Source organism: Ambystoma mexicanum, chromosome 6p, assembly GCF_040938575.1.
Source record: "Ambystoma mexicanum isolate Mex_15411 chromosome 6p, UKY_AmexF1_1, whole genome shotgun sequence".
NCBI lineage: Eukaryota > Metazoa > Chordata > Amphibia > Caudata > Ambystomatidae > Ambystoma > Ambystoma mexicanum.
The window spans coordinates 194,165,260-194,190,500 of NC_090935.1; the positions used below are offsets into that span (position 1 = coordinate 194,165,260).

The following is a 25,241-nucleotide window of genomic DNA, read 5'->3' on the forward strand; positions in this document are numbered from 1 at the left end:
CGCCTAGCTGACCTTGATAATTATCCTTATTCCTGGCATTTGTGAAAGACTACCTCCGTTATGGATCAACAGATCCAGCAACTTATAGCGGCTGTGCAATCTCTGACCTCAGAGGTACAAAATCTGAAACAAGAGAATGCTAACCTTCGGCAGGCTCAACAGCAATCTCAGCAACAGACTGCGCTATTGGCTTCCCAACAGGCAACAGCCTGCAGGGTTCCTCATTGCTCTGAAGTTCCCCCGGGTCCCCTTCCAGGGGGTCAATTTGATGGCAATCCCCATAAAATAAAAGAATTTCTTGATGCCAGCGCAGTTCAATTCGTTTTTAAAGCAGCTTTCTTTCATACTGATCGGGATAGAGTAGGGTATATGATTTCGCAGATGACAGGACCTGCTTTAGCCTGGGCCACGCCTTTGGTCACTACTAATAACGTCATATTAGACTCATATACTGCTTTCTGTAACAGCATCAGATCTATGTTTGGTAGACAGGAGATTCGAATAGCAGCTCAAGAACAACTACTTGATCTCAGACAAGGGAATCAGGACATCTTGACCTACATTACTAGATTCAAACAGATTGCCAGTGAATCTACGTGGTCAGATGATGCCCAGGTTACTCTTTTTAGGAGAGGTTTATCGGAAGATCTAAAGGATGAAGTGTCTAGGGTGGCTCGCCCCACGTCATTGACTGAATTTATCGCCTTAGTCATGCAGATTGACTATAGGATAAAGGAACGGAACAGTGAACGGCGCAAAGGAAAGCCCGCAACTCGTCCATTTTCCTCTGCTCCTCTTACATCAAGAGGAAGCTCTAATGAAGAACCAATGCAGTTGGGATCAGCTACCCGAGGGCCTTTATCTCCTGAAGAGAGATCCCGTAGAAGAACTCAGGGATTATGTATGTATTGTGGCTCAAATACCCACACGGTCCAGGAGTGTCCTATCACTCCACCGAGGCGGTCGGGAAACGCCAACTCCCGGTCGTAGGAGGAACCACGATCCGGGATTCTAATGTATATTTAGGTTCCTCTTTAAACATACCAGCTTCACAAGGGAGTCAGTATTCCCACTCTCTAATGTTAGTTTTACATATTACTTTTTCTTTTGGTTCCCAGAATTTGACCGAGATTCCGGCACTTATAGACAGCGGCGCAGCCGGGAACTTTGTTGATGAAATTTGGGCTAGACAACATCAGTTACCATTAGTTTCTAAAAGCGAAGCTATCCCGGTGGAGAGTGTAGATGGTAGTCCGCTAACTTCTGGGCCAATTGTCAACCAAACCGGTCCGTTGGCTATGTCTATCGCTACACACAAGGAAGTCATTACCATGGATGTGATACGAACTGCCCATTACCCTGTTATCTTAGGACTGCCTTGGTTGCGAAGACACAATCCCTATATTAATTGGGCAGCAGGTTCACTCTTTTTGGGTTCTGAGTTTTGTCTCCTTAACTGTTTGGGAAGAACTAGCACGATGTGTCATCCTCAATCACAGGAGAACAGACAGGTTACTATTATCGGGTCTGTAATCGGTCTTCCCATCGAGTATCAAGAGTTTTCTGAGGTCTTTTCCTCCTCCGATTTCTCCCTACTTCCTCCTCATCGCAGAGACGATTGTGTGATTGATCTTATCCCAGACCAGCCTTTACCCTTCGGAAGGATGTACATACTTTCCTCTTCAGAGAAGCTTGCTCTTAGGGAGTACCTTGACCTGAATTTACGGAACGGACTTATTACCGAATCTACATCTCCAGCGGCCGCATCGCTTTTCTTTGTGCCCAAGAAGAACACTTCAGAACTCAGACCCTGTATAGATTTCAGGGGATTGAACAAAATCACTATTCCAGACAGATATCCGATGCCCTTAATTCCTGATATCTTAGAGGCTGTAAAAGGATCCCGCATTTATACCAAGTTAGATTTAAAGGGCGCTTATCATCTGATCCGGATTAGAAAGGGAGACGAATGGAAAACGGCTTTCCGGACACCTTTTGGCCATTTTCAATACCAGGTTATGCCCTTTGGATTGTCCAACGCTCCGGCAGTATTCCAGAGATTTATGGATCATCTATTTTCGGATCTATTATTACACACGGTCATCGTCTATCTAGATGATATTCTGATCTTCTCTAAGGAAGCCTCTGAACATCAAACTCATGTCCGAGAAGTGCTATACAGACTCCAGAATAATCATTTGTTTTGCAATTTGGAGAAATGTTTTTTCCACCAGCCCCAGGTGACCTATCTGGGTTATATCCTTTCAGCACAAGGCATTGCAATGGATCCAGACAAAGTAAAGGCAGTCCAGAATTGGGCTAATCCTCGATCAATTAAGGAGATTCAACGTTTTGTGGGATTTTCAAATTTTTATCGTCGGTTTATCCCAAATTTCTCGGCCCTTACTCAGCCTTTAACCAATCTTTTGAAGAAAGGAGTTCCATATGTCTGGAATGAGGCAACTCAAAAGGCCTTCGATACCTTAAAGAAGAGGTTTACATCTGCACCCATACTGATGACGCCTGATCAAACACGTTGTTTTATTCTTGAAACAGATGCTTCTCAGTTTGCCTTAGGGGCTGTTCTTCTTCAAAAGGATGATCAAGGGGTAGAACGGCCTATTGCGTATTTGTCCAAAACCCTCGCTCCAGCAGAATTGAATTATACCGTTCTGGAGAAGGAGTTATTGGCAATCAAGAAAGCTTTCGAGGAGTGGAGACACTTGTTGCTAGGAGCTCAGTTTCCTGTAGAGGTTCGTACCGACCATCAAAATTTAAGGATTCTTCAATACGCCCAAACCTGCAACAGTCGTCAGGCTAGATGGGCTCATTTCTTCTCTCCTTTCAGGATATTATTCTCTTTCATTCCCGGAAGAAACAATTTGCAAGCAGATGCCTTGTCACGAAAGGAGACCTCTTTTCAATGTCCAGTCAAACCAGAACCCATTTTTCCCAGGGGTATTCTTAGCGTTGAAAAGAAATATAAATCTACAGATTTTCTCAAACGCTTGGAATTAAGTTCTGTACCATCTGTCCTAAGAAGGCTGACCAAGAAGGACTTGGAGCTCCTGTCAAAAAAGGACGGTTGCTATTTTCATGGGAAACAGGTTTATGTACCCACTAAAACCTTACAAAAGGAGGTTCTAAATATGTGCCACGACTCAAAATCCGCAGGACATAGAGGTAATATGAATACCCGCGAATTAATCTCCCGATATTTTTGGTGGCCATTAATGCGTAAGGACATTTTTACATACATCAGGTCCTGTCCGGTTTGTTTGCAGAATAAGAGCCCTAGGCATTCACCTTTTGGAACTCTGGTAAAGATGCCCCTACCTACACGGCCTTGGCAAATCATTTCAACAGATTTCATTGTGGAATTACCTATCTCCGAAGGATGTTCAACCATTATGGTGGTTGTCGATTCATTCACAAAAATGGCTCATTTTCTCCCTTTCACCGGTCTTCCCTCAGCAGCTCAAATGGCTCGAACCTTCATTTCCCGTATCTTTTGCCTCCATGGTCTTCCAGAGACTATAATTTCGGATAGAGGTTCTCAATACACGTCCAGATACTGGAAGAAGGTCTGCCAAATTTTGGGTATCACTCGGGCGTTGAGTTCCGGTTTTCATCCTCAAACCAACGGCCAGACCGAGAGACTGAATCAGACATTAGAAGGATACCTGCGGAGCTATATTTCAGCAGCACAAGACAACTGGTTGGGTTTGTTACCAATGGCTGAATATGCTTATAATAATGCTCATCATTCAGCGATTAAGACCTCTCCTTTTTTTTGTTCCTATGGATTTCACCCTGCCTCATTTCCTGATAAAAGGTTTTCGGATGACAAATGCCCGGATGTGAAGGTTCTTCTGGAAAAGATACACCAGGGTCAACACGCAGCCTCTCAGGCACTCAGGACTGCTCAAGAAAGAACAAAAACGATGGCGGATCGTCTTCGATCTAAAGCTCCGGTAATACAACCTGGGGACCTGGTGTGGTTATCTTCCCGATTTTTGCCTAGACATCTTAGACCTTCAAAATTTTCACCGAAATTTATGGGCCCTTTTCGGGTAATTTCGGCAATAGGAGCTGCAGCCTTTAAACTGAAACTACCCAAGACTTGGTCACGGATACACCCAGTCTTCCATGTCTCTCAGCTAAAACCTGACATTAGAAGCACTTTCCATCCGGTGGTTTCTTCTCGTCCCCCTCCAGTTATGCTTGATACTAATGCAGAGTACGAAGTCTTAGAGTTGTGTGATTCACGTATTCACCGAGGGAAATTACAGTACCTAGTGGATTGGAAGGGCTACACCCCTGCTGATCGTACTTGGGAAATTGAATCCTGCATTCATGCTCCACGATTAATCAGAGCATTTCACAAGAAGCATCCGGACAAACCGGGGGGTAGTAACTTTAAGAGGGGGCATACTGTTACAACTGTCCACTTGAACTCTGCTACCTTTCTTCGCCGGGTTGCATTTCCCGATTTCCGGCTCAGGATCGGAACTCCCAACATGGAGGTACCCGAGACTGCGAGCAACGCACCAGTTGTTTGCGTTCACCGGACTTTACGGGTAGCCCCGCCCCCGACTTCCGGGATGGGATATCCGGCAGCTGGAGCTTCAGTCCTACGCGTTGCTTCTCTCCTTAGAGTCGCGCTGCGCATCGTGAGTTCGTCTTTTTTCCACCTTCTAGAATCAGCTATCATGTTAGCCTGAATATTAGTCTTATTTTCACTTACCTTTTCTTGTTCTGGCTCCAGAAATCTCCGTTGCTATTCTCATCCGGTAGACGATACCTTCCTGTTGTCACAGCCACGTCCACCGGTAGTTATTCGCCATTTCCTTTGGCCCGATTTTCCCGCAGAGATTTCTCTCTTTTAATCTGTTTCTTTGTATTTACGTCCCACAGGACGCGACCTCAGACCTTACATTTTGCTTCCAGTATCTGCTTGTCATAGCCTCATTATTCAGTTTTCACCCATATCACCTTGGGGCTTGTATCTGTGGGTAAGATTCTTTCCCTTTCTTACGAGTTCATTTCCGAGCTGAATTTGAAACTTTGTCTAACTGTCGTGCTTGACTATAGGCTCCAGGTCTGCATTTTCCTTCGGAGTTTAATACCGAAATCTAATTAAGATCAGGTCTGTTAGGGTAAGCCTTTCTCTTACTTTTCTCTTTCGATATTGGAGCTCAGGAACCATACTTATCTATCTCTATTCTTTTCATCCAGAATTCTACCAGACAAGACTTAAAAGAATACCTTTCTACAGGCGTGAACCTTCAACAGCCGTTGCAGGAATCCACGCTCTCCAGCAGCTCATCGCGGGGTTTTTTCCCTTCGGGGTTTCCCCTGGGGGCTCCACTTCACCCTACCCTCTTGGCCGGGGTTGAGAGGAGTTTCCAGGTGATTCCCTCTACCTTCTATCCCGAGAAGGCTGACTGAAGAGAAGGTAGGTGTCATTCACATTTGCCAAAGGATTATCTGCTTTTTAGAAGCATTATTTTAACAAAGTTATTACAACCATTGGATGCACCGTGGGCTCGAAAGTCCGCCGAAAACCATCACTTCTTCCCAGGATCAAGATCGGATCATCGGGAGCTCCTCCAAGGAACGTCCTCTCATGAAGCCATCAAGCCACGCCCCCACCACAAAATCACTAATAGCCCCTTAATACATTTTAAGTTAATTTAGGAAGAAACACCTGTCATTCTTTTTTATATTAAAAAATATTCTTTAGTAAATTAACTTAAAATTCTCCTCTCACCCTAACTAGCAAACACACCGATTGTCACATTTCAACATATAAGAATGTACTTTTTTTTTTTTTGAATGTTGGTATTCGTGCTGATTCTTAAACTTCGACAGAAGCTTGAAAAAAATGACCAAAAGTACACCATACCCAAGCCGCAAACCTTATCAAATCATCCTTTCCTACCCTTACAACATACTCCCTGTTGTCAAAACTGCCCAACTTACACTTCTTATATCATTTTAGGGCAGTTTCCAAAAATGATTCCAAAACTTGTTTCTCAAATCGAGTAATGTTGTGTATACATTGTTATTTGACAAAGTAAATAGATATTTTAATACTTTTGTGGTTGTTCATTGTAGATTTTCTTTTTATAAGGTTATGTTTGTTTAGTAAATTATATGTATTTACAAATTACATGTACCTTGTTAATTGATATTGCTGTATATTTGAAGTATGACACTTGAATGTTTATATATCTTTCGTTATTGTAGATGTATTTGATTTAATATTCTGTATTTTCTTTTTGCAATTTTTGGTAGAAATTATTTTAGTGTATATTATATTTAAATGTATGCAGTCATTTCTTATTACAACTGTATTTTAAATGTTGCTTCAACATATACTTCGAAGGGATTGTGTCCTCCGACGTATTCCTCATCTTAGATATCTCCTTCCAGCTCTGCTGGCCTCGGAAAAATTTTTCTCTCTAGAGGGCGCTGCGCGTCGACGTCCTCCGAGTCGATGTCGCTCGACAGCCGCCGTATCGACGTCAACGTCATCCTGCCTATAATGGCCGTGCGCAGCGTCCGTTGCTCAGTTCCGTTTTTCCACGCTTACTCAGTGCCTCGGAATACCGTTGCTCAGTTCTTGTCAGATTAATCCTATTTACCTCAAGTCATCCGATCCGTACTCGATGGCTTCCTCGTCGGAACCGACAACTCCTCGATCCGGCTTCAAAAAATGCCGAGATTGTGGAAAAAAGATGTCGCTGACTGACCCTCACAGAGTTTGTCTGTGGTGTTTGGGAGCTGAACACCATTGTTCGGAATGCAAGGACTGTATGTCCATGACAGCTAAGGCCCTGAAGGAGCGTAGGGGGAAGCTGGAGAAAGGTAAGACTTTTAAAGCTTCTTTTTCGTCGACGAAGTCGAGACACTCGTCTCCTCGTCACCATTCGCGCTCCAGGTCTCGGAGTGGGTCTCATCACTCCTCGAGATCGAAGCACTCGAAGAGGAGACGTCGAAGATCCCCTTCTCCGTCTTCCTCTTCCTCTGTTTTGCCAAAAAGAATCCCTTGCCCCACGAAACATAGTTCCCGGGCTGAATGGGAGGAATTCCGCAAAAATATGATGAGCGTCTTCGAGAAAGCGGCCTCGACCCCTTCGAAGACTGCCGAGAGCGATACTCTGGTCGAAAGACCCGAAGGTCAAAAACGCTGCGAGTCGCAGTACCCAGCGAAGGAAACCTCTCGAGCGCGTCTCGAACCCTCGAGTAGGACTATGACCTCCAAACCTTCCTCGAAGGTTCCGTCGACGCCATCGACGAGGGTTCCGTCGACGCCGAGGTCGATGTCTTCGACGCCGTTGTCGAAGGGATCTTCGACACACGGGTCTGTCGACTCGACGCCAGCTTCGACACCGGCGTCGACGCCAAGAAAGTCACGGTTACGACACACCCAGTGACTATCCCCAGGTCCTCGACGTCTTCGAGATTGTCGAGTAGAATTCCAATTCTGTCGAGGTCTTCGAGGCCTCCGCCTTTTTTTTCGACGCCACGCTCGAAGCCTTCGACGTCGGCGTCGACGACATCGACTTTTTCGAGGCCGATAATGACAAGTTCGGCACCCTCTGCCTTGGAAATGGGATTTACTCCCTTTATGAGTTCAGAACAATTGAGAACTATGTCCTCAATTTTGGAAGAGGGTGAATTGTCTGAACAGGAAGACACATTTGAGTTGCAGGGACCTGTAACCCCAATTAGAGAGGAAATTTCCTCTGAAGAACGCAGGTTAAAGGATCTTCATGATTCCTTACATGAGGCAAGTGGGTTAGACACTTCCCCTGAGGTGGAGTTTGCTAGGCCAGACCCGGGGGAGCATGCTGAAACCCCCTATAGAGCCTTAATGGCCAGAATCACAGAGTTCATGGGGTGGTCTGCACCTTCACAATCTTTCCAACAAGATGACCTCACAGATATTCTTGACAAAGGCCCACAGGAGGATCCTGTGGTGCCTTTTCATAAAGCTCTTCAGAGGAAGATCATGACAAACTGGGAAACCCCAGATGTCGTACCAGCAGTAAATAAAAAACTGTCTACAAAATACAGGATATCTTCTACAGACCCAGAGTTTTTGTCTAAACACCCATTCCCAGAAAGTCTGGTGGTACAGGCAGCATCCTCTACCGATGTCAAGACGGCTTATCCTATCATCCCACAGGACAGGGACGATAAAAAATATGATGCTATGGCAAAGAAAGTCTTTTCAGCATGTAGCATGGCGTTAAAATCTGTTAATGCTACTTGCACCCTTGCTAGGTTCAGCCATACACTTTGGGAGTGTGCTTCTACAGCGGCTGACTGCATCCCGGAGGGAGAAGAAAGGGATGCGTTCCTGAATATTATACAGGACGGTAAAGACGCTATGTGCGAATCCCTCCAGACGGGCATTGATTCGGCTGACAGTATCAGCAGAGCAATGGCGGCAAGTACATCAACCAGGAGATTTGCTTGGTTGAGAAAGTCTGGTTTTGCCCCAGATGTGCAAGCCAGGCTCTTGAACATGCCATTCGATGGCTCTTCTTTGTTCGGGAAAAAGGCGGATGACAGTTTAGAGAAACTGCAAACTTCAAAAGCAGCAGCAAAATCCCTAGGAGCTGCAATCCGTCAGACTCCTTTTCGTCCCACAGGAACCTCTGCGAGGTGCAAGTCCTTTCGCTTCTACTCCGCATTCGGAAGAGGTAGAGGACGACCGGCTCAAAGGGGACAAAGAAGAACTACCTGAGGTGGACGGGGTAGATATTCAAAAGCCGCAGCAACAGCAGGTGCCTCTTTACCATCGGCATCTGCATCAGCCGCCCCAAAACCACTCTGGGGCCTTCCCTCACAGGACACCTGTAGGAGGCAGGTTGACTCAACATCTGGCGGTATGGCAGGCTATCACGTCAGATGCTTGGGCATTGGAAACAGTTGCCCAAGGTTACTGCCTGCCTTTCCTACGTATACCTCAGAGTCATCCACCGGGGATCAGCTCTCGGAAAGCTCCAGATCCGCTCCTCTTGCATGAAATTTTGGACCTGCTAGAGAAAGGTGCCATAGAACCGGTACCTGTAGCGGAGAGGAACAAGGGCTGGTACTCCCCTTACTTTCTCATTCCAAAGAAAGACGGAGGACTGAGACCCATCTTGGACTTGCGAGAATTGAACAAATTCCTCAGAAAAGACAAATTCAAGATGGTCACTCTTTCTCAGATCCTCCAGGCCCTTCAGTTCCAGGACTGGTTGGTATCTCTGGACTTTCAGGACGCTTATTTCCATGTGCCTATCCATCTCAAACACAGGAAATACCTGAGGTTCGCAATTGGCAACTCTCACTATCAATTTCGAGTGCTGCCATTTGGGCTGACCTCCGCCCCGAGGGTCTTCACCAAGTTAATGTCGGTAGTGGCTGCAAGTCTAAGGAGGGAAGGGATTCACGTCTACCACTACCTGGATGATTGGTTGATCAGGGCTGTTTCTTCGGAACAAGCTCAGATCCAGCTAAATCACGTGTGCCACTTCCTTCACAGACTGGGCTTCTCCCTTAATTTAATGAAGTCACAAATGATACCATTGCAGAGACTCCAGTTCATAGGAGCGATCCTGGACACTTCCCTGGGAAAAGCCTCGCCACCAGAGGTGAGGGCTCAAGATATTCTACAGATGGTTACCAAGTTCCAACATGCCCAACGTCTCCCAGCCTTCGACTTTTTGAGGTTGCTAGGCCTCATGGCATCCTGCATTTTCCTAGTGCCAGAGGCTCGCCTGAGAATGAGATCCCTCCAGTGGGCACTGAGGACTCAGTGGTCACAATTCTCAGGGAGAATGACAGATCTTCTTCAGGTTCCCGGCAGGGTGGCTCGAGACCTTCAGTGGTGGGCCTGTCAGGAGAACATTCTGAAAGGAGAACAGTTTTGGCAACCCTGGCCGGAGATAACAGTAGTCACGGATGCCTCACTCACGGGGTGGGGAGCCCACGCCAACGACTTGACCATCAGCGGTCGTTGGTCTCCATCGGAGTCCAGACTACATATCAACCTGTTAGAGCTGAGAGCCATCAGACTTGCGCTGAAGGCGTTCCTGCCAGCTGTACAAGGGAAGAACGTCCTGATAATGACGGACAACACGGTGGCCATGCTTTACCTCAACAAAAGAGGAGGCGTAGGATCACTACCACTGTGCAGAGAGGCGATGCAGCTCTGGTTTTGGGGAATCCAAAAAGGAATCTCTCTATCAGCAGTTCACCTAGCCGGAGAGAAGAACTTGACAGCGGACGCTCTGAGCAGGCAGAACACAGTCTCCCACGAGTGGGAGCTAGCTCAGAAAAGTCCTTCAAGAGATCTTCGCCCTTTGGGGAACCCCTCAGGTAGATCTGTTCGCCACCAGCCTAAACTGGAAATGCGACCTGTTCTGCTCAAGGGAATTTCCCCCGAGAGGAGCTCTGGGAGACGCGTTCATAGTGGACTGGGAGTTTCCGCTTCTGTACGCGTTCCCAACGGTCCCTGTCATTCCTCAAATGATCAGGAGGTTGAGAAGATTCCGGCGAACCATGATCCTAATTGCCCCGGATTGGGCCAGGAGAACGTGGTACCCGGACCTTCTAGACTTGTCCATCTGCCCTCCAATTCGACTTCCACTCAGAGAGAACCTACTCTCACAGAAGGGAGGTCAGGTTCTCCATCCAGACATCAAAACCCTCAACCTTCACGCTTGGCTTCTGAAAGGCTGAGGTACAAGGATTGGGACCTCCCTGATGATGTTATGGAGGTGTTGCTTTCGGCAAGGAGGCCTGCAACAAAGTCTTTATACCGCTGCCGTTGGAACAGATTTTGCATCTGGTGTAGAGAACAGAATATCGACCCTTTTTCATGTGCTACACCAATGGTTTTGTCCTTCCTACTATATTTGGCAAATTCAGGCCTAAATTGGCACCATTAAGGGCTATCTCGCAGCGCTATCCATCTTTAAGCGTACTGCGGAAGAACCATCCTATTTCAAATTACCCTTGGTAATACAGTTTCTAAAGGGGTTAACCAATGTTTATCCCCCAAGACCATTCCAAGTTCCCCTATGGGATTTAAACTTAGTACTAACTTTCCTGATGGGCACACCTTTCGAACCTCTCCATTCTTGTTCGTTAAGATTCCTTACCCTTAAAACTGTTTTATTAATAGCACTTACATCTGCTAGAAGGGTGAGCGAATTACAAGCTCTTTCTTGTAAACCCCCTCACACAATATTTCACAAAGACAAAGTTGTGCTGCAAGTGAAGCCTAATTTCCTCCCAAAGGTGGTTTCTGAATTCCATATCACTCAAAAGATTACCCTACCATCTTTCTATCCTCCTCCTCACCCGGGGAAAGAGGAAGAGAGGTTACACAGGCTAGACCCAAGGAGGGCTTTAAGTTTTTACATCAGTAGACTAGCCAGGATAAGACAGGCAGACCAGCTGTTTGTAGGTTACGCAGGTCACAAGCTGGGGTTACCAATAACTAAGCAGACCATTTCCAGATGGATCATTCTAGCCATTCTGGAATGTTATAAACTGGCAGGGAAAGAGCCCCCTCAAAACCTTAGGGCTCATTCGACCAGAGGTATTGCAGCTTCATCGGCCCTCAAAAGAGGCGTGCCGGTTAAAGACATCTGTGCGGCCGCTACATGGTCGTCTGTCCATACCTTTACACGTTTTTACAATTTGGATTCCTCCTCCAGTCAAGAGACTAGGTTTGGAAGGACTGTACTGCATTCTATTCATCAATAGAAGACAGCTTGAAGTCAGTACTCCCTCCTCCGATAATAGAATACTGCTATGGGAGCCTATCTAAGATGAGGAATACGTCGGAGGACACAATCCCTTCGAAGAACAAGTTACTTCTTACCTTGTAAGGTTCTTTCGACGGGATGTTCCTCCGACGTATTCCTCATCGACCCTCCCATCCATCCCCGCAGTTCTACTTCCCTTGTTGTTGCAGCTTACGCTCCTTCAGGGTGATTAGTTTAGTCCAGAAAGTATTATTGTGGGATACAAAATGGAACTGAGCAACGGATGCTGCGCGCGGCCTTTATAGGCAGGATGACGTCGACGTCGATCCGGCGGCTGTTGAGGGACATTGACTCGGAGGACGTCGACGCGCAGCGCCCTCTAGAGAGAAAAAAATTTCCGAGGCCAGCAGAGCTGGAAGGAGATATCTAAGATGAGGAATACGTCGGAGGAACATCCCGTCGAAAGAACGTTACAAGGTAAGAAGTAACTTGTTCATCTCGCTTTAATGTACTCTTGAGTGTTACATTTTATACAATTACTTGTTTTTATGTGTAAAATTATGTGATAATATGATTTGCTTTCAAGCGTATGGGTGAGTTAAGGTTACCCTGACATTTGATTTTAATATGATATGTTTTTTCATGTATTAATAAACTTTATTATGTTACTTTAACATTATTATTTCTGATGCGTGAAGACTTTGTGCATATTGTTTTAACCTTAACTCATTTGAGAAGTGTTTTTTTCAAATAATTGCAACTTTTTTTACTGTTACATGATTATTAATTGTGAGTGTTTGTTGTAAAAGTATGTAGTTTGTGTGTGGCATAATAGTATGTTGCATAACAGCGCGTGGCGTAGGATTGTGTGTGTCGTAAGATTGTGTGTGTGTGTGTCTTAACAGCCTGTGTTGAAGGAGCGTGTGTTATAAGAATAAGAGTGTTTCATCAGATTGTGTGTTATGGCAGCATGTGCATTGAGAGCACGTGTCCTATGTCCACATGTCATACATTCACATGCCGTTGGGGCATGCATCGTAGGAACGCGTGTTGTTTGAGCACATGTTGTGGGGGCACATGGTTGATAAGTGTGCGTCATAAGAGTATGAGTAATGACGCATGTAGTAGGTGTGTGCATCATAGGAGTATGTTTTATAATTCTCTCATAGGATCATGTGTTGTTGGAGCAGGTGTCATAAGATTGTGTGTGGTCGGAGCACATGTCGTAGGAGTGCATGTTATATAAGCACGTGTTGTAGGAGCATATGTTGTAAGAGGGTGCATAGTAAGAGTCTTTGTTATTAGGGTTCATATTTACAATGTTAATATCACAAATGTTTGCTTAGGTTTTTAATATAAAATATACCTCCATTCTGCTCATTGTATGCCTCCTAAAGTGTACATTTTCGTATGAAAAGTGTACATATATTTAATCACTTTAAAACTGATATCAAAGTCAGCTGTGACTTGAGTTTTGAGTAGATATTAATTGTGTAATGTACAAACAGTACAACTCCTGCACTCTGTGTACAGTTCGTATGATACCTTAGTGAATTTTCAGGAGATGTTAATTTTTGTAATATGCAAACTCTAAAACTCTCACGCTCTGCGTACGTTTTTGCAGCGCATGCTGTGTGGTAGGAGTATGTGGTGTAAGAATGTGTGTCATAAGATCTAGGACTGTGTGTCATAGGAGCACACATGCAGTAGGAGTGTTTGTCGTAGGAGCACACATGTAGTATGAGTGCATGTTGTTGGCATGTGTGTAATAAGAGTATGTAACTGTGTGCATAGAAAGAGTGTGCGTGATTGTAAGAGCATGTGTCGTACATCCACATGTTATGGGTAGTAGGCAATTGTGTAATAGGTCCACTTGTCATCGGAACATGTATTATAGGAGTTTGTGTCGTAGGTGTACATGTCATTGGGGTGTGTGCAGCAAGTGTATGTGTTGAGTGTGTGTCGTAGGAGGTGGTGTCGTAAGAGCGTGTGTCGTCGGTGCATGCAAAAGCGCTTTTACTTCTAAATGCAGTAAGCAATTGTGTATTAGGTGTGCATGTGGTAAGAGCATGTTGTTAGTATTCATATACACAATGTTACTATCACAAATGGACTTGTAGGGTTTTAACATAAAAATGTAACTTCATTCTGCTAGTTTTTGGGGGAAGTTGATTGTGTAATGTATGAACTGTTAATTGCCTAATGTACGAACTGTAAAACTCATATACTCTGTGTACAATTCGTATGAAATATGCAAATTAATTCTGTGCATGTCATTTATGGATACATTTCAAACGATAATATATCAAAATTCGGCGGGTCGATTCTCAAAATGTGTTTTCATTGCACCAATTCCAGATGAAATATAGGTGCCTGTAAAATAAAATTGAGATATTGAGCTAAATATTTTTTCCCTATGGGACAATCCATGTTAAAAGCTGTTCAAAACTGTATCAAAGTATACAAAAATGTTTTAACATACTGTTTATGTTTTGTACAGAGTCAAATTCCCATACAACATTACAGATCGGATTAGACATTACTCGTACTCCCCAATTTCCATGGATCTGTGCCCATGTGACCGCCTCCCCCTTCCCTTGTTTCTATCCCCTTCACTTTACCTCCTCTCCCCTCACCCGTATCACTGTCACCCCAGAGTGACTCCTGCAACCCTCCCCATCTACTCTACTCCTGCCCTATCTGAATCCTCGCCTCACCTCACCTTACCTTATCACCAACCTAAAGTAAACCTTTTTTAAACTATGAAGCTGTTAATGTACAAGTCTGAAATATTTCATGCAAGCATTTGAAAGTTATTGAAGAAAGTCATTTTCTGAAACACCATAGAAAGTCCTCTTAATCTTAACTAGCGCAAAGTCATAGTATATGTTTGTATATTGTGTTCATTTTGGTAAATTTCACAGCTAAAGTGAGTTTTAAGTAACTAATACAGATTTAGCATTAACAACAATCCTGTTTCTCTTCTAGAACTTTTTTCGAAAATATGCTCCAAATGAAAAAGGGCCTTATGGAATAAGTGCAGAAGTTATGGACACATACGTGAAAAGCTGTGGTAGGTTATTAAAATTATTTAATTTTAACATGTGGTTATTAATGTAATTGTTCTTCATGTAAAAAAAATATATTTGTACATTTGCAGTGTTTTGAGCGAAATCATTATTTCTAATGCATTCCTTCCTCCCACAGTCTGGGCAATGGTTACCTTTGGAAATGGGTTTAGGCGCAGTGTCAATCCAGAAATCTTTAAACCATAACAAGCAGGCATAGTTGAGTTTCCATGACCAGCTTTATCACTTTGACGTGAGTGCTGTCTGCCCCTGGTGTGACTTATTGACATATGTATGGTGCCATCATTATATGTATCGTGCCATCATTCCTCTCTAATTATTTCAGTGTGTCACTGTAGAAAATATCTTCCCTGAAAACTCTGCAGATGATAACTTGCAAAAATCTCAAGCAACAGATATTTGTTTAGAATCTGCACCCATTTTATGTTTGGTGCCTTGGAGTGAATCACAAAACTAATGCCTTCTGTTCATGCCAGTTGACGTTCACTGCTAGCCATAAGGGCTGGACCAGAGGTTGTTTTCTATCATTTTCTATCCTTGGATCTCCATATAATATAATATAATATTTCAACATATGAACGGGATCTTATATCACACTTGTATCACACTTATTTCAAATATTCATATTTTCAATATAAACCTACAAATAGCCAAATATCCCTAGCATCATTCACACCTTAGGTGGCACCATAGCAGTGCAGTAAGTCATACACAAAAAAAATGAGATGATAGCTGGAAGGTTTGGAATTAAACCTAACCTCTGCCATTGCTCTGGGCAACCCTCCAGACCATCTTTCTTGGCCCCACACCAAAATGGGCATTCCAGCCTGAACTTGTTTCACATCCGGTCTGCACAAGACCACCAGAAGAATCCCCAAACCTGTTTTGACCTTGTTGGACCTCATCAGTGAGGAGTAGCTTGGTCTCTAGGCCCAGCAGGCACGGGACCCTCATCTGGGAATGCCCGTCCCACTCGAGGTGACTTACACAAAATAAAAGAGGTGATGGCTGGAAGGTTTGGAATTAATCCTAAACTCTGGCATTGCTCTGGACAATCCTCCAGACCATTGTTCTTCACCTGCCAAGCCATTACAAAAGGGGAAAGACCATATGCAAATCAGCTTGGTCCCACCCCAAAAGAAGCAGTCCAACCCGAACTGATAGGTCGCATCCCTTCTGCACGAGACCACAAGCATCCCTAAACATGTTTTGACCTTGTTAGGCTTGATCTCTAATAGATCTTGGATCTCTAAGTCCAGCAGGCTCGGGACCCACGTCTGGGCATGCAAGTTGCACTTGGGCGATTTACACAAAACAAATGAGGTGATGGCTACAAGGTTTGGAATTAATTCTAACCTCTGGCATTGCTTTGGGCAACCCTCCAGACCATAGTTTACAAACGTCAGTTGAGGAACTGATTCCATTCATATACAAGATGATGTTAAAGATAACCCTTCCTTTCTTAGAACTTTTCTACAGCTGAACTAGAGGGATTCAGGTAGTCCATAGCAAGCCCTCTTACAGTAGAATGCCTTTGTCCAGGTATTGAGGATCCAGTTGCTCATTCACTGCATTGCACATAGTGTTGTTTCACCCAAGACCTTAATAATTCTGCATCAGTCTTTGGGCCATCATCAGCTCTAGAGCTTTTCTTGGAGCCTCCACAGGTGTTGCATGAAATCAGTATTGAAGCAAAGGTTCCCATTGATGACGTCCTGGGTACACAGCCATCAATACTTTTTGTATTTTTTTTGTTTTATTTGTGTTTTTTTAAGTTAAAAAAATTAAAACCTTTACAAAATTTTAATTTTTAAAAGAACAAAAAAAATAGAAAACAGTTACAAATTAGCAATTTATGCTGAGTATTTAATTAATAATCCCATAAAAAGGAAAAACAACAACAGTCTTAAGAGACAATATAAAACTTTACCAGCAATCAATATAAAGTCCTGTACCCACACGTCATAATAAACATTATCTCAAATGAGTCGAGCAATTTGCTTTCGTAAGTACTTAGGTAGCAAATACAGACAAACCTAAACAGATGATAATTTTGATTGTGTGAAACAGACCTGTAATACAGCCCAGATGTCTAGTTGGAATGCCACCATACCCCAGACTGTGGGGTTTACAGTACATATATTGAGCATTTATTGACATATATGAGTTCATTGAGTCTCTTCAGCAGCTTGGTGAGTGCTATTAGTAACAAGATGTTCCTCCCCAAATGCACTGTTTCCAAACCCATTCCCTAGGGAGTGATGTGTCACCCATTTTAAATTTGCCAATTAATTTCATTCTATCATGTTAGAGTAGTGAACAATAGAGGACCAAATGTTTCAAGGTTTCTTGGTCAGCATTCGCTGTGCAAAACCGGCAATGGCCCATTTCAACTTTCTGAACGTTTTTCTGCCAGTGATGCATGCGCTTTATCACAAGGGAAACCAAAAAAAGGTATTTTGCGTGAGGTTTTCTTTTTTTTAACATATTGCGCATATTCCTTAAAAATGTGTAGGTGTGAATAGCCTCCAATCGTCAACACCCAGTCCAGTTTGAAGTGTTTCATTTTATTTGAGGTAAACCAGAAACAAGATCTTCAGTACTTGCATTCATCCTTGTGAGTAAGTTCATCATCCTCGCCTCAAACTTCACAGTGTATTTGGGGTGACCCTCTTTAAGCATCTTGGCCAAATCCTGATGCAGTGAGTTGCTTGGTGGATTGAGCATTTTGGCGTAACTGGTAAGCTTCCGCCACTGTAATTTGGACGATAATGAGATTAACCCTAGTTTATTCCGTATGATGGAATTTGGTAGTGTCAGTGCTAGGCCCAGGGTCTGTTTCCATATAATCCCTTGCTCTTGCACTCACCTGGTCTCTGTGGGGGAGTTGGGGCACGGTTGGAGCCCTCCCTCGACTTGGCTCCGCTGTATCGGCTGTCTTCCCCAGCTGCTGCAGAGTTTGCTGTTATGGATGCTGGTATTGCTCCTGGGAGGAGATGAGAGGCAGTGAGAATGGCATGGAGGTGTTACGAATTCTCTCGACCCTTTTGTGCCAATACGTGGTGCGCAAGAGTTTTCCCATGCAAGCTCACCTATTATTTTGTAATGCTGAGCTCTGTCCTGCTTCCTTCAGCAGGGGCGCGTAGAGTGGGCCTAGTTGCTTCACTGGCCCGCGAGAATGGCGATCCAGACCAGCTGCAACCAATCCACTTGAGAGGTAAGTCTTTGATTATGGTTATTGTTCGTTTATAATAATGTCTTTGGAAATTAGTCTTTTGACCTGATGGTAAGTAATAATAATTCTTGCAATGTCTCTGCTCTTCCCTTTAGGTGTGAAAGTGGTAGATCAGAAGCATGAGCAGATCCGGGGATTCCCTTGAGGATGATGGGACTCTCAAAGTTAACAGGTAAGCTGGCCGTTAATTCAAGACTCGGGTATGGTGTGGCCCAGAGTTTATTTATACGATTTCTAAACTGTTGTGTGTCTTTCCCCTTGTAGGAACGGTCTGACGGCGTGGAGCAGAGCCTAGATGCTTAAAGGCAGTTCTGCTGCGCCGGATGAAGATAGCGCAATGAAGAGGAGAAGCGAAGCTCCTGTGTCGCTGGAAGTCCGGATCGGGTGAGGAAAGGCTCCGACTCTGATGGCGCTGTAATGCAGGTAGGATGCGTGTACAGCGATGGAGCGGCTGGAATCAGGTAAGGTGCGTCTCAGCGATGAAGCGGCTGAAGCCAGGTATGGTACGCCTTCAGCGATGGAGCGGCTGGAGGAATCGGGTAAGGTGAACCTTCAGCGATGGAGCGGCTGGAATCGGGTAAGGTGAACCTTCAGCGATGGAGTAACGGGAACCAAGGTGAGGAACAGCGGTAAGTGTCACGCTGCGAAGCAGATTAACGCGAACCGAGGGCATGTGGTTGTTGTGGCCTTTTATAGGCTGGCTCTAGACCCTCCCTTTAGCCCTGCCTTGTGGCTCTACCTTGCCCCTCCCAAGGACCAATGAATTTCTATGGCCATGCCCGGTCCTGATGCACGTGCCTTACGCACAGAATAGCACACCTTTCTATGAGCCTGGCGCCAGAGGCGCCAGGAATGGGTCCATTTGGACCCTGGAGGTGATGAAGGCCTGGGCTCTTGCCAAATGGCCATGACACTTGCACCCTGTCAGGTATCTGGTATTTATTTAACAGACAAATGTCCAAACCATACAATATAATGGGTTTGACTTTTAAAAGATAGAATTCAATGACAGACGCAAGGGAATATTTACAATACTTCCTTCTTATGATTTTCTGAAGCAAGAGAGGTCTGTTCTTCTGATTGATATCCGATTCCCACATACATAAGGAAGTACTGTCAGAAATGGTATAGCCGAGATATCGTAATGAGGTTCTTTCGATCTGTGTGTCTGCAATTGTCAATTTGAATATTTTGATCCTCTTTCTATTAGTAAAAACAATAATTCTACACTTGGAGGGGTTTCTAAAAGATTGAACTTGAGAGCAAATTGGTTGAGTTTGTTCTGTAAACCAAAGGAGGCCTTATCAAAGAGGATAAGATCATCCGCGTATCCCAGCCAGTGCAGATGGAGTTGACCAAGTCTTATCGTAAATATGTTGCCCTTTTGCCATACTGTGTCCAGATTAGAGGTACAAGTTAAATGGTGTTAATGCTAGATTGCACCCCTGCTTCACCCCTGTGAATGTTGGTATAAGATTGGTAAGTGTGCCTTGTTGGCTAATTCGGATACGAAAATGTGTATTTTGATGTAGAATTACAATTAGACGAACCAGAATGGGAGGCACCCCCATCCTAACCATTTTATTCCACAGCAGGTTTCTGATGACTCGATCGAAAGCGGCAGACATGTCCAGAGAGGCCATGTAAATGGGACTGGAGTCCGTCTACTTGGAATTCTCCAAAATATGGGCAAGAATGGTGTCATTGAGGGGCGTCCCCATGAACTTGCGAAAACCTACCTGAACAAGGTTTATGTGACCTAATGAATTGTTCAGGTTGGATGAGGATGAGGATTGAAAAGACCTTTGAAGAGGCATCCACTAATGCAATGGGCTGAAAATTATCAGGTATCTTAGGATCTCCTTTTTTGTAAATTTGGATAATGATTGCACTTAGCCAAGATTCTGGAATTTTATCCGATTGAAAGATATAATCGAATTTAGCTTTTAGACTGGAGGCCAAGTTGGTACCTCAAAGCGGCCAATGGGATGCATTTTGGCAAACAAAACAATAAGGCTCTCCAAATGCTAGAGTCTATCTTAGCCAGATCTATCTTCGGCCTGAGAGAGGACAGTTCCAAGTCATAACATAATTTGGGTATCGCTTTAAGCTTATAAAAATGCAGCAGAGGCGACAAAGAATATGCACAGTATTTACATTCAACCATCTTCATTTGTGCTATCAAGTAGCTAGTTTTCTTCAGTAAGTGATTCTAAAAATGGCTTTTCTTATGATTCTCAAACAATGGAAATCCCAGATATAGCATTGAAGCACTTAATGCCAGCTTTTTTTTGTTTAGGAACCAGCTATAGGCTTTTCCGGTTACTTAAGCGCATGATCAGTTTTTTTTGGCGTTAATAACAAGGCCATCAGAGCTAATATACTTGGAAAAGGCCGTTATTAGATGCTGAAGTCCTATAAGTGTGCTATCAACAAGCAAATCATTGTCTGCATAGGCACACCAGCACAACTTCACCCCCTTAATTTTAGGGGAAATAAAGGATGTATTATCCAAGTTTACACCAACATCGGACACAAATAGATGAAAAAGTGCCAGGACAAAAATGCATTCCTGCCGCTGGCTATTCATGGTTTTGATCGGGGATGAGAGGAGGCCTTCACTATTAAGCTAACCTGTACTAAAGAACCTTCATGTAGATGGAATAAAATAGTTAAGATTCCGTAAGGTATCCCTAAAGACGATAATTTAGACCATAGTTCTTATCGATCTACAAGGTTAAAATCTAAAGGCAAATCCATAGCTGCAATGTATATAGGAGTGGCAGCTTTTTTCCAGGCCTTCTCTTGTAACAACGAAATGATTAATCCGCCCACCTCTGTCCCCACCCCTTTTCTACAACCTAACTGAAGGTTTGATAGAATAGTTAGATTGGGAACATTCCTCCAATTGTTTCAATACGAGGCCTGCAAAGATTTTAAAATCTGCATCGAGCAAGGTGATGGGGCGATAATTTAGAGGAAGGCTCCTGTCTCCTTTTTATACTGTTACAATGTATAAGTGCCAGGTAGATAGAATAAGTCTGGACTTGACAATATCTGAGAATAGTAATGCTAGGGCCTTGGCCCATATTTCTGGGTTAGCCTCCAATATGACATTAGCCAGGCGATGCGGTCCCGCGGCTCTTGACGAGCTAGACCTTTGAATTTTATATATAATCTCGGAAACTGAAAACCAACAATTCTCATTTTTATTCCTGATAGTCACTAACATCAGACGACGGGATTCTGGGTGCGTCTAGACTGCCAAAGTGACCTGCCCAGGCTTCCTCTGAGATGCTGTTAGATTAAGCTAAAACTTGAGGGGACTAGTTTGCATTCATCAGGAGCCAAAATTGGCGGGAGCAACCATCTTTCAGTTCCGTCAACCTTGATTTGTTGTCAGCTTGCAACATGTGTAACCTGTGGCCCTTAAGCCAGTTTTTCAGTTTTTGCTTCAATTTCTGTGTTCCTACCTTCTTGCGGAAATTGCGGGCTAGGTGAAAGAGGCAGCCATGTAATTGCGCGCCCGGAAATGTTGCTCTTGCAGCCCCAATGACAGCCTGTTCAAAATCCATTGAAATGGATGCCGGATCAAGATTAGGCCACATGTCTTTGACCGCCTCAAACATGCGCTGGTAAGTGCCCCTTTCCTTGTTGGGCAGCAAGACATAGAGGACCGGCAGCACAAATCCTCCCCGCTCTGCCATCAGTACATAAATCTGCGCAAAGCGCGCTGGAGCCAGGCTGAATGTTCCATCCACATACAACTTCTCCATTTGACCAGCCCATTTCCTGTGCGACTCACGGCCAAATATGAGAATGCGGTTCTCATCATTCTCCCCCGAATCCCAAAGGAGAAAGCGTTCCTGCTGATTCGGTGTGGCATGGTAGACCCTGTAGGCTTCTGGTATCCTGATTGCCGCTCGGTGTTGTGGTTGAGGTGGTACCCCGTGGGTTGAATTGCGACACCTCTGGATCACCTTGCGAATTGCGTCCTTCCTTGGCATCTTCCCTTGCACGGCTGTTGATGTCCCCTGCAGGGCTACATTGATGATCGACGCTGTCGACTCCACTGTCCCCACCGCCCGCTCCTTGATCCCTGATAGGATGCGGCAGACTTCCCCTTTTGTTGCATCACTGCCATGGCTATGCTCATGCATCCTACTCAACACCTGGTCATCCAGCGTTGCTGTGTGTAGGCGTGCTTTGCATTCGCCTTTTTCCTCACAGCGGCAGAATATCTTTGACCGGTCGGCGCTGTGCCTATCGAAGATATACTGGTAACCCTCATGGAGAAACTTCCGCTTGCCACGCTTGGAAAGTACGCCGGCCATTCTCCTGGAGACAAGTTGGGGGAAGGTTTTTGCTCAGGCCTTCAGACACTGTCACAGCCCAGTCAGTGCAGCAGACTAAAGAACAACATGTCAGTGCACCAAGCCTCCCTAAATACTGCCATGGCAGTGGCGGGAAAAGGCCTCATTAGTACCTCATTGGCCCAGTACAGTCCAGCAAAGTAGCAGCCCTTTCCACCCCTTCAGACCTTTGCCCTCCAGGTAGCAACCAAAAAATGGATCAGTGTGGGCCCTTGAACTGGTAGACAAATATCTATTTATGTTTATACATTAATTCATATAATGTAGTCTTCCTAACAATATTATGCACATATACTCGGTGTACATGTACTTATATGTGCTTTACAGATGCAAACAATATTAAAAAAGTAAATAAAGAAATATCCACTTGCTTCCTGTTTATTTATTTGTTTATTTATTTATTTATTTATTTATTTATTTTTGGGGGGAGCTCAGTCTTCTTCAAGCTAAATATGAAACTAGGTGTTGTTACATCATTGTACTGCCTTTGGCCTAGTGGTTAGGTGTTGCAGGTTGAACTCCGGAGAGCCAGAGTTCAAGACTGCACAGATCTATAATTTAATTTCTTTCTTGCGCTCATTTGGCGCTTTACTTTTCGGGCCAGTAGCTAAATGTCGGCATTTAGCAGCTGGCCATGCCACCCGCTGGGATAAACGTCCCAGGTGCGGTGGTTCATGCTTTGCTAATGCAGCACGTTAACAGGCACTGTACCTGTCAACGTGCCGCATTTGCAGAGAATGAAACTTCGGAATTTTTGCTAGCTGCTAAAAGCCAGCATTTAGCAGCTGGCCATGCCACCCGCTGGGATAAACGTCCCAGGCGCGGTGGTTCATGCTTTGCAAATGCAGCACATTAACAGGCACTGTACCTGTCAATGTGCCGCATTTGTAAAGAATTTTGGCGCAAGGGGCAATTGGACTAGCCACAAATGGGGGTGGGGGGAGGAGGGAGGGGGTGGTGAGGCAGGAGGCGTATCCCAGTGACCCCAAATTATTTTCAAATGCAACACGTTGTCAGGCACAGTTCCTGTCAACGTGCTGCATTTGAAAATAATTATGCTTTTAAATTGGGCGTGAGGAAGTTTAGACGTGGCTGCAATGTCAGCCACGTCCAAACGTCCCTCGCGCCAAATCGGCGGCGCCAGAAAGGCTCCCGCGCCGAAATGGGCGCGGCGAACTGGCCGCTGCGGCCAACTGGCCGCGCCGAACCGGCCCGCGGCGAAACGGCGGCGCCGAAAGGGGGTGTACCCCTGGCCATGTATGATGATCCATATCAGGGCCCAACGTGGAATTTACAGATAGTAGACCCCAATTTCTAAAATGATTACACCAGATCTGGCCCTGTAGTCTCTTCCTGGTATTTCCCAGGTGTCCCCCTATTTTCAGGGTTTTCCCTCCATCTTGTGTAGATATTAGAAGCCGATGTCAGAAGCCCTAGATCCGGGTCTTGTAACAAGTCCAAATAGGGTACAAATGGAATTTCACCATAACTAGGATTGGTAGCCCTCTATGCTTTATCAATTGTTTCATAATCAGACCATCAATCTTTCCAATGGTTTCCAGTAGATCTAAAGCCGGGGTCCAATATATATTTAAGATGAGGATCAGAAGGGGAGAACAGCAAGATCTAACCTCTACGACTACTGCCAATACACGGGGTGAGGCAGAGGCTATCCAAGATACGGATGCCCTCGCCATTCTTGATGGCAGTTAAGAGGCCGCCCGATGGTCGGCCCCAAGCTTCCTTTTTAGCCAACTCGTGGCTAAAAATGGGCATGTCCACGGGAGTTCCAGGATAATAATGAGAGGTCAGAGTTTTACAGTTAAAGGTTTTGCTTTAAGGATTTCAGCTGGGAGATGTATTCACGCAACGATAATGCCAGCCATCTCCGGCTGGGGTGCTCCTCAACCTTTAATTCTGGTTAGGAATTGAGGGGGTTATCCTCTCTGGACCTGTGAATCATGAGTGGTACCTCTAGCCTCCAAACCATAATTAGAGAGCTTCAGCCCCGGGCTAGAGATCAAAATATCATACCTTAGGCCGTTAAATTGATGGGTTTCTGACAGGATAGCATCATAAACAGAGCGAGATTGGAAAACCAAGCGTACATGGTCATAACGCTCGGGATGAATAAAGTCCACCCGTTTCATGCCGGAAGAGGATACAAATCTCATAGAGGGAATCTCATTTATTAGTACCAGAACTCGCCCTCTATTTAGAGAGGCAGGTCCTCCATAATCAAACAGATAGTATAGGATAACACAAGGGTTGTAAGGGTGACAAGGTTGCCTCCACTGAATAGACTTTATATCACTATGGAATAGGGAATTAGGAACCTTCCCATTCGGATCCACCGGGATAATACGTCCTGTCATTCCTTCATTTTGAATATTGTCCGATCTCATGTTATCAGTGGTAACTAGCGCAGGTTTGGGTTGGCTAAAACCCGGGGGAGGGTTTGTAGATTGGAGAGTGGCCCCCTACACTCTCAATCTTCCCCTCCCTCAGTTGACCCCCGGTGGATTAGTACCTCACGCGGCCTGGTCGAGCAGGAGATATCAGTAGAACTTGGATGCTGGTCCTTCATCTGTTCCACTGTGGTTCTTATAAAAGTTTCCAGGGTGGGAATTTCTGTGAGGAGTACGCCTTATTTTGCCTTATTTCACTCCAGTTGGTTGGGGGGGAATTATCCTCACCTAAAAGTGCTACAGGTGAGCTCGAAGAGGACACTCTCTGCGAGGAATGGGACGTATGTATGCAACCTGTA

The 25,241-nt window shown here is 44.7% G+C and overlaps 1 protein-coding gene across 2 annotated transcripts in view; it reads left to right on the forward strand.

Moving 5' to 3' along the window:
• PIK3C3 (phosphatidylinositol 3-kinase catalytic subunit type 3) overlaps positions 1-25,241 on the forward strand; it is a 1,987,152-nt gene that overhangs the window by 1,498,431 nt on the left and 463,480 nt on the right. For both annotated transcript variants that reach the window (XM_069626883.1, XM_069626882.1), the window contains exon 20: positions 14,766-14,850. In XM_069626883.1, the coding sequence (XP_069482984.1) occupies positions 14,766-14,850 (85 nt within the window). The remainder of the gene's footprint in view (positions 1-14,765; positions 14,851-25,241) is intronic.